Raw genomic sequence first — 10,070 nt, forward strand, 5'->3', positions numbered from 1 at the left:
ATGTCACCATAAAAATTTTCTAAGCCTGCGTAGGGCTACCCTTTAAAAGACCATCTTTGTACTCCACAGGACACCATACTTATTAGAATTACAGCATCACACAACGCAATGTAATTGGGGAGGTTTGGCTAAGAATTTACATGTTTCCTTCTCAACCAATGAAATGCTATTAAGGCATTCAGCACACTCACTGGTCCTCCCAAAAACACGTGGAAACAAGGCTTGCGTGGTAAAACACACTGTCCAAGCAGGAGACCAATGGGGTAACCCACCAGCACTGTGATCTCAGTTCTTTGAAAATTTCCTGTTGCTAAGCAGTGCACTCACACTTTTTGGGATTGTGCAAAAGACAGCATTGTTGCAGCTATCTTTAACTTGTCACCTAAAGGGCTAATTCCTGTCATAACTCCCTCTTCTTCCCAGCTATTAGAGGCATAAGATCCCTGCCCTCCTTTGCGCCTGAACACATCATCAACATGGGGAAAGAGAACAGGGTAAATGAAATAATAAAACTAAGCACCCCATTGAATTGTCTGCCTCAGAGGATGGCAGAATGGATTGATTCCTTGCTTGGCCACAAAACCCACCTTGGGCAAGTCACACCCTCTCAGCCTCAGGGGAAGGCAATGACAAACTTCCTCTGAACAAACCTTGCCAAGAAAACCCCATGACAGGTTCACCTTAGGGTCACTGTACTTGAAGGCACATAACAGCAACAACAACAACAACAACAACACAGGAGGACTCCACAGGGCAGGAGGCATGCGTTATATAAAGCACTCTGACCCCGTTTTAACTGCCATGGCTCCATCCTACAGAATCCTGGGATCTGTAGTTTAGTGAGGCACCTGCACTCTTTGGTGGAGAAGGCCTGCAAAAACTACAAACCCTGGGAGTCCACGGGATGGAGTTACAGCACTTAAAGTGGTGTCGAACTGCCTTATTTCTGCAGTGTAGACTGCACCCTTACTAAGCAGATGACTTTTATAACACGTCTCCTTTTCCTTGTATGATTTGAAACTACGTGAGGAAAAGGACGGTACAGTAGTCTTGGATCCAAAACACACTGCAGAAATAACCCAGTTTGGGACCTCTTTAACTGGCCCCTGGCTGAATGCTAGGGACTCCTGGGAACTGTAGTTTTCTGAGGCATTTTAGCCTTTTCTGAGAAAAAAATAATAACCCAGTTTGAGAGGGCATTAACTGCCTTGGCTCAATGCTAGGGGATCATGGGGACTGTAGTCCTGTGAGACGCTTAGCCTTTTCTGGGCTGCATCCACACTGCAGGAACAACCCACTTTGGGAGTGCATTAACTTGCCTTCTTGGCTCAAGGCTGTGGAATTCTGGGAGTTGGAGTTTGTTGTGGGGCGGGCCCCACAACAAACTCCAACTCCCAGAATTCCACAGCCTTGAGCCTAGGCAAGTGAATCCAGTCTGAAAGTGGGTTGTTCTCCTGCAGTGTGTTTCAGTCCTCTCTCTCTCTCTCTCTGACCCACCTCTGAAGTTCTTGATGACCAGTTTCCTGGAAGGGGCTGCTGCCAGGGCCTTGCTGAGTCCATTGGTGTGCCCCTGCTTCTGCTTCTGGGGCTGGCCGGCCATGTTGGGCGAGAGACACACGCAAACAACACAACCCACACAAACACACTCCTCCTCCTCCTGCCTCAGCAGAGGCAGCACTGAGCCGCCTCCTCCTCCTCCTCTTCCTCCTCCTTCGCTGCCCAGGGGACGCCGCCGTGGCGCCCAAAGGCCAGACCCATCCTCCTCCTTCGCCCCAGGAAGAAGGGGCCCCTCACAAAATGGCTCCTCCGTCGCCCTCGTCCTTTGGCTAATCGCTCGCGCACAGCTGAGGGGAAGAAGGAGGAGAGAGAGGCGGCTGCGCCTCCCCAGGCAGCCGGCAAACACCGTTCCCGGTCCAAGGGAGGAGGAAGGAAGGAGGGCTAGGCCTCCAGTCACAGGGCGAGCGAGGATGGAAGGGGGCCAGGACAAGCCAAGGCATAAGCCTGCCTGCCTGCCTTCCTTCCTTCCTTCCTTTCTTCCTTCCCTGCCCAGGAGCTGCCTGACTCTCAAACGTCCTCCATTTTGAGCAGGGCTAAGAAGAATGGAGTTACATTGCTTTGAGTGATTGAAGCTCAGGGTGGTCCTCCTTCTCTCCCCCCCCCCCCCCCCCCGGCCTCCAAGACCTACCTGTCTTCCATCTCAACCTTCTGTCCATGGACCATGAGGGCTTACAAAATCTCCTCCATTTTGAGCAGGGCTACTTTATATTTCTAGGAGTGGTTTTGGCTCAGGGTGACCAGACTTGGTCCTCCTTTCTGTTCCAGGACCTGCCCTCCATTTTAGCCTTCTGCCCCTGAGGGATTACAAAATCTCCTCCATTTTGAGCAGGACTAAAGAAGCATGGATTTATAGTTCTATAAATCAGAGCTGGTCCTCCTTTCTTTTCCAGGGCCTGGCCTCCCTTTGAGCCTCCTGTCCAAGAGAAATGCCAAAATCTCCTCCATTTTGAGCAGAACTAAGAAGCATGGATTTACATTTCTATGAGTGATTCAAGCTCAGGGTGGCCAGACTTGGCCTTCCTTCCCCCGCTCCCAAGACCTGCCCTCCATTTCACCTTCTGACCCTGGGGGATAACAAAAGATCTTCCATTTTGAGCAGGACTAAGAAGCATGGATTTACATTTCTAAAAATCAGACATGGCCCTCCTTTCTTTTCTAGGGTCTGTCCTTAATTTCAGCCTTGGGTCCATGAGGGATTCTGAAATCTCCTCCATTTTGAGCAAGACTAAGAAGCATGGATTTACATTGCTATGAGTGTCTTCCCCCAAAACCTGTCCTCCATTTCAACCTGTCCAGGAGGACTTCCAAAAGGTCCTCCATTTTGAGCAGGACTAAAGAGGCATGGCTTTACATTTCTATAAATCAGACACGGCCCTCCTTTCTTTTCTAGGGCCTGTCCTTAAATCTCCTCCATTTTGAGCAGGCTTGTTTTACATTTCTAGGAGTGGTTTTGGTTCAGGGTAACCAGACGTGTCCTCCTTTCTTTTCCAAGTCCTGTTTTCCATTTCAGTCTTCTGTCCAGGAGGGATTCCAAAGGATCCTCCATTTTGAGCAGAACTAAGAGGCATGAATTTACATTTCTATGAGTGTTTTAAGCTCAGGGTGACCAGACCTCCTCCTTTTTTCCAAGACCTGGCTTCCAATTCAACTTCATGTCCCTGCAGGATTCCAAAATTGCCATTTTGAGCAGGACTCAGAGGCATGAATTTACATTTATAGGAGTGATCCTCCTTTTCCAAGACACACCCTCCATTTCAGTCTTTCTGTCCAGGAGGAATTCTAAAGTGCTCTCCATTTTGAGGATGACTAAAAAAGCATGGATTTATATTTCTGTGAGTGATTTTAACTCAGGGTGACCAGATGTCCTCCTTTTCCAGGCTCTTTCCTACCTTTCAGATTCCTGTCCAAGAGAGATTCTGAAAGGACCACCATTTTGAGCAGGAGGACACTTTGAAATTTCTCCTTGATAGAAAGCTGAAAGGACACGTCCTGGAAAAAGAGGATGTCTGGTCACTCTGCCAGTGGATCCACATAAATTTAACCTAGACAATGAGGAAATTGAAATAGAGTTCCTGTTTGTTGTTGTGTGCCTTCAAGTCATTTCTGATTTATGGTGACTGCTAAGGATCATGTGGTTTTCTCATCAGGTTTCTTCAGTGGAGGTTTGCGATTGCCTTCCAATGAGGCTGAGAGAGTGTGACTTGCCCAAAGTCACCCAGTGGGTTTTTATGCTCAAGTGGGGAATGAGACCCTGTCCTCCCCCAGAGTCACAACCCAGATCTCTAACCACTGCACCATGATGGCTCTCAAGGAGTTCCCATACTTTGGATCAAAGATTGATCTGAATGGTGACTGCAGTCAATAAATAAGAAGAAGACTAGGAATGGGAAGGGCAGACATGAAAGAACTAGACAAGATTGTAAGGAGTAAAGATATACAGATGAACACTAAAGTTAGAACCATACAACACATTATATTTCCCCATTGCCATGTATGGATGTGAGATCTGGACTGTGAAGAATATGGATAAAAAGAAAAACTCATTTGAGATGTGGTGCTGGAGAAGAGTGCTTAGGATACAGTGGACAGCCAAAAAGAAACAGATGGCTCCTTGAACAGATCAAGCCTGAACTCTCCCTAGAAGCCAAGATGGTCAAATTGAGGCTCTCGCACTTTGGCCACATCATGCGAAGGCACAACTAATTAGAAAAGATAACAATGCTAGGAAAGGTGGAAGGCAGTAGACAGATAAGACTACATGCAGGATGGATAGACTCAGGAAGGTCACAGGCCTGAATTTACAGGCAGAGCAATGGATGATAGGTGCCTTGGAGATATCCACAGGGGTCACCATGAGTCTGGGTTGTCTCAAAGGCCATTAACAACAGCAAGCCCTGTGGGGCTTACACCTGTGTTAGTCTGGAATATCATTTATGCAAAGGGATCTTCTTGTCACATCTTTTGAGACATAACTGTGCGACAGAAGTTGTAGCAAAAGCTTCCCTAGACTTGGGTCCCAAACACACTGCAGAAATAATCCAGTCTGAGACCGCTTTAACTGCCCTGGCTCAATGCTACAAAATTCAGGGAACTGTAGTTTTGTGAGACATTTAGCTCTTATCTGTCAGAGAGCTCTGGTGCCACAACAAACTACAATTCCCATGATTCCCCCGCATTGAGCCAAGGCAGTTAAAGCACTCTCAAAGTGGATTATTTCTGCAGTGGGTTTTGGACCTTAGTCTACTTCAGTGGTTTTCCAACATTGGTCTTCCAGACCTGTTGGACTTCAGCTCCCAGAATTCCTAGCTGCTGGCCAACCTGGCTGGGGATTCTGGGAACTGAAGTCCAAAAAGCCTGGAAGGCAAAAGATTGGGACTCACTGGTTGTGTTTCCTCGGAGGCCAATGCAAGTTTACTGGTAAGTGCCTTGGGGGGGGGGCAGGAACAGCCTATGCAATGGTTCCCAATCTTTGGTCCTCCAGATGGTTTGGACTCCAGCTCCCATAATTCCTGGCTGTTGGCCAAGTTGGGTGGGGTTTCTGGGAGATGGAGTCCAAAACAAATGGAAGACCAAAGGTTGGGGAAGCACTGGAACAGACCAGCACAAATTTAGCTTCCCAGATCCTGTCACTTTACATCCCATTAGCCCTGCAGGGAGCGTCTCTAAAGTACACAACCATTAGGCAGCCACAGAAAAAAAAAACCCCTTTACTCTCTAAGCCGCCCTCACAAGCTTTGACGTCATGCGTAGCCCCGCCCCCTGCCCGAGCAACAGAAGAGGCCACACCCACCGTCGCGCGCCGATGGGGTAGTAGGCGGGGCCTTTTAGTGGCGATAGCCAATCCGCGAAGAAGCGGGGCTTACGTCATCAGAAAGGAAGTTCGTTATTTTTTTTAAAAAGCTGTGTTCTGCGTCTCTCCAGATGAACCGAAGCGCGTTCCATTGTGACGTATGTGGCTCGGGTTAACGGTAGGCAGAGGGGATAATAAAGATATATATTGAGGTTATATACAGTATAGACAGTGAGCTGGTGTTGTTAAAACTGTGCGCATGCGCGTTGTAGACTATGGTAGTAGACTATGAGACACACAAACCTTGCCAAGAAAACCCCCATGATAGGGCTGCATCCACACTGGAGAAATAAAACCGGTTTGGCACCGCTTTAACTCTTTTTTCTGGCTCAAGGCTATGGAATTCTGGGAGTTGGAGTGCGTGGTGGGGTCCAGAGCGGAGCAACACACGCCAACTCCCAGAATTCCATAGCCTTGAAGCCAAGACACGGTTAAAGCGGTGCCAAACTGAGTTTATTTCTCCAGTGTGGATGCAGCCCTATTATGGGGGTTTTCTTGGCAAGGTTTGCCCAGAGGAGGGTTGCCATGGTCTTCCCCTGAGGCTGAGAGAGTGTGACCTGCCCAAGGTCATGGCCGAACAAGGATTCGAACCCAGCTCTCCGGAGTCACAGTCCACCACTCAAAACCACCACATCATGCTGGCTGTAGTCGTACCACCCTCAAAAGACAGTGCAATTTGCCTGTACAGTATCAAACAAGTGAATAGTGGCAGAGGGCTCTTGGACACAGAGCCCTTAAAATCCTATTGCTAGTCCTGACTAGATCATTAAATCAGTTGGCTGGCTCCCTATTGAGTACCTAGAGAGATCTTGTAGGACCTTTTTGAGACTGACTGAAAGCAAGAAGTGGGCAGCATGAGCTTTTGTAGACTTCGGTCTACTTCCTCAGGTGCATCGTTAAAACTGGACTTGCGGATTCATTTCCATGCACAAAGGATGTTGAATTTGAATTGACATTCTCACATACTAATGGCTTGTATACGCCTGTCTCTGGTTTGCATTCCACCAAATCCATCTGAAGAAGTAGACTGAAGTCAACGAAAGCTCATGCTGCCAACTTCTTTCTTTCAGTTAGTCTCAAAGGGGCTACAAGACCTCTCTACATTATCATCATCATCATGATCATCATCATCATTCCAGCTGAATCTGAGGAAGTAGACTGAAGTCTATGAAAGCTCATGCTGCCAACCTGTAGTCTAGCCACAGAGTCTTAAATTAGCTGCCATTTCTAGTTGGCTTTACCTGTATTTGACAACAGCCTAATTATTGTAACACTGCAAGTGTGCCTAATACTTTTATTTTCGTTATCTTTTCAGTATGAGGTTTGTGTTTGCTTTTGATCAGCATACTTTCAATGGCGCACATCAGTATAAACCAGTATCTGCAGCAGGTAGGCATAATTTTAACTACTTCTCAACTGTTGTGGTTCAATTGTTACAGTATCTTTTGCCAATCCTCCTCATCTCAGTTGTGCAACAGAGCTTCAGAAACTTAACAGTGCTTTATTGAAGGTACAGCGAAACAACAGGAACATATAATTTTCAACACTCTCGTGATATTGCTTGTTAAAAACATTACTTTTATTTACTAAACTGTTGATAAGAAACATTTGATTCTGGCCATTGCATTTTGAGTTATTTAATTTCTCTCTTTCTCTGAAGGAATTGTTATTCATTATTCACTATGCTTTTTCTGAGAGAGAGAAAGAGAGAGAACTGGTATCAAGTAGCAGTTAAATGATTTATGAAACTGGGGCCTGTTACAGACTGCCAAAATAAAGCTGCTTCAGGTCTCTTTGGAGGTAAGCTATTTAAATGATGCATGGGTCCTAAGAGTCCAGAGGTCGCACCAAAGCCACACTCCATTCCTAAGCACCGGAGTGAAGCTTTGGTGCAGCTTCCAGATTCTTAGGATGCATTCATCCTTTAAGCAGCATACCTTCAAAGAGACCTGAAGCAGCTTTATTTTGGCAGTCTGTAACAGGCCCCACATTTTGAATTTCAGCTCAGACACAAAACTCACTGGTTAGTAATAAACGAATCACTACTCTTTAGCTGAAGTCCCTCCTTCAGTGTGGGATAATGTTGGCCTACCTCATGATATCCTTAGATCTGTGCCAGGGTATAGCTCTTTGAGCCCTGAACTAAAACAACTAAGTGGCGATGATTAATACATTTTAAATTATTATTTATCTTTCATTAGCAAGAAACAGATTAGATGAAAAATCACTTTAATTACTTACCATTGTTCCTGCACTGAAATCTTTTACTAACCATGGTCCCATTTTTTTTAATCCTAAAAGGATTTGGTACTTAGGTCACAGTTCTGCTTCATGGAAGAATACAACATTCTCTTCTAGTGACGCCAGTTGAGTTGTCTCACCCCCTTCATAATTATAGCAGTAGTCAAAACAAGCAAGACATCTTCTTATTGCTTCTGTTGTAATGCTAATATTATAAACTTCCTTTCACAATATTTTCCCCCTATTTTTTTCCAGGTGTTAGAATCTATTGACAGCAGAGATGGCTTGTTTTGTGCAGAACTAGTGTCATTTAAACATCCCCATGTTGCAAATCCTAGACTTCAGGTAAGAGACGATGGCTGCAATCTATGTAGACCTACCTAAAAGTAAATCTATTTGCCAGACATGGATTATCTTTGACTAAACATATCTAGACAGAACTGGAACTGTATTCAGAGATCATCTAGCCCAATTCTGTGCCTTTTTGTTAAACTGGAGGTCTGTTGCACTACTGTAGAACACAAAAATCCGAAACACACTGCAGAAATAATCCAGTTCAAGACCGCTTTAACTGCCCTGGCTCAGTGCTAGAGAACCCTGGGAACTGTAGTTTGTGGTGGCACCAGAGCTCTCTGACAGAGAAGGCCAAATGCCTCACAAAACTATAGTTCCCAGAATTCTCTAGCACTGAGTCAGGGCAGTTAAAGCGGTTTCAAATGAGTTTTGTTATCCCATCACTGCCACCGATTTGTGATAGGTACCTACTTTTTCTCCAAACCACTCAAAGGGGGTCCAAAAATAATCCCGCCCCAATGTTGGTAGCATGTAATGGGTGCACTATTTTTATCCACTTCTAACTCGTCCTGGCTGGGTGTTGCCAGGGCCTCTCTCAGCCTGCCTAACTCTGCCTTATCTCCACAGTAATTACTAAACAATTACGTATTTGTATGTATGTTGCTGACTTCCCTAAACTGCTGTTTTATTTGCCTTCTCAAGATCAAATTTCCCCTTGGTAAACACTGAGGAGATATGTGAAAGGCCCTAGAAGATTCAGCTTTGAAAAATCTATAGAATTCTGGACCATGTTATTTCCATTTTAAAATGAATGTTTTGTATTATTTTTGTTATCATGGTCATTTTCAGACTACATGATTCCTCTGGCAGGGAATTTTGTTATTTGGTTAGCTTTTGAACATCTTATTTTTAAAATTTTCATTTATAGTTATTTTCTGATCTTGAGATATGATTTGTATGTATGATTTGTGCTAGTCATTTAAGAAGATAAGCTTGCTCTCATGGATCTGATTATAGTCATTCACATGCATGCCATCTACTGAAAGTGTTTTTAAGTGAATGCAGTGATGGTTATGCAAGTCAGAGCTGCCCCATTTAAAAGTGAATAACTCTCTTTGGTGTTTATTTCAGTACTTTTGTACATAGTTGAATTGATAGTCCAAGTGCCTTAAGAAACCTAGGATCAAAACACACTGCAGAAATAATCCAGTTTGAGATTGCTTTAACTGCCCTGGTCCAGTGCTAGAGAATCCTGGGAACTGTAGTGTATTGTGCCACCAAAGCTCTCTGACAGAGAAGGCTAAATGTCATACAAAACAACATTTCCCAGAATGCCCTAGCATTGAGCCAGGGCAATTAAAACAGTCTCAGACTGGATTATCTCTGCAGTGTGTTTTGGGCCATAGTTCGGGTTACCTTCTTTCAATCTGACTGTTTTCATATTCATTTATGTATAACAAAGGCTGTGTCTACATTTCAGAAATAATGCAGCTTGACACAGCCTTAACTGTCATGGCTCAGTGCTATGGAATTCTGGGATTTGTAGTTTGTGAACTATTTAACTTTCTCTGTCAGAGAACTCTGGGGCCAAAATAAACTTCAAATCCCAGGATTCCACAGGATGGACCTGTGACAGTTAAAGTAGTGTCAAACTATATTAATTCTGCAGTGTGGCAGCAGCCAAAGTATCCTTTTTCCAATTGAATTTATTTTATTACTAGCTTTCATCTCCAGAAGAAAAATGTCAACAAGTTCTGGAGCCACCCTATGATGAAATGTTTGCTGCCCACTTAAGGTAAAAGTAGAGGTGGTCAGGGGGGAATGGCTTGAATTCTTACAGATTTAAGCTGCAGTTCCATTGCAGCAGTACATTTATCTTGGAGTAAGCCCCTTTAAACATAACAAGGGGCTAATTTCCAAGTATATGGAAATGTAATTGCTTTCTGAGGAAAGGAGTGCTGGATTAATGTTTCTGAACTGAGAGAAGGAATATGTAGATTCTATAAAGGTATTTGTTTGGGATTTAAAAAAACTTTTTTGCATACAAACATATCAGGAGCAATGTTTCTATAGGGAATAAATTAGCTATCTATTATTATTATTATTATTATTATTATTATTATTATTA

The 10,070-nt window shown here is 44.4% G+C and overlaps 2 protein-coding genes across 5 annotated transcripts in view; one reads left to right on the forward strand and one right to left on the reverse strand.

The window, feature by feature from the left end:
• LOC121926386 (cullin-4A-like) overlaps nucleotides 1–1,899 on the reverse strand; it is a 41,692-nt gene extending 39,793 nt beyond the window's left edge. The window contains 1 exon segment of the mRNA XM_042459322.1: nucleotides 1,498–1,899. Coding sequence (XP_042315256.1) covers nucleotides 1,498–1,600 — 103 coding nt within the window. The 5' untranslated portion in view covers nucleotides 1,601–1,899.
• Nucleotides 1,900–5,372: 3,473 nt separating this feature from the next.
• Nucleotides 5,373–10,070, forward strand: part of PCID2 (PCI domain containing 2) — an 18,715-nt gene continuing 14,017 nt past the window's right edge. For 2 of the 4 annotated variants that reach the window (XM_042459326.1, XM_042459328.1), the window contains exons 1-4: nucleotides 5,373–5,525; nucleotides 6,723–6,796; nucleotides 7,904–7,993; nucleotides 9,664–9,737. In XM_042459326.1, the coding sequence (XP_042315260.1) occupies nucleotides 6,761–6,796; nucleotides 7,904–7,993; nucleotides 9,664–9,737 (200 nt within the window). In that variant the 5' untranslated portion in view covers nucleotides 5,373–5,525; nucleotides 6,723–6,760. Of the gene's footprint in view, nucleotides 5,526–6,722; nucleotides 6,797–7,903; nucleotides 7,994–9,663; nucleotides 9,738–10,070 lie in introns of those variants that run through there. The other 2 variants (XM_042459327.1, XM_042459329.1) reach the window with 2 other exon arrangements.

Source organism: Sceloporus undulatus, chromosome 3, assembly GCF_019175285.1.
Source record: "Sceloporus undulatus isolate JIND9_A2432 ecotype Alabama chromosome 3, SceUnd_v1.1, whole genome shotgun sequence".
NCBI lineage: Eukaryota > Metazoa > Chordata > Lepidosauria > Squamata > Phrynosomatidae > Sceloporus > Sceloporus undulatus.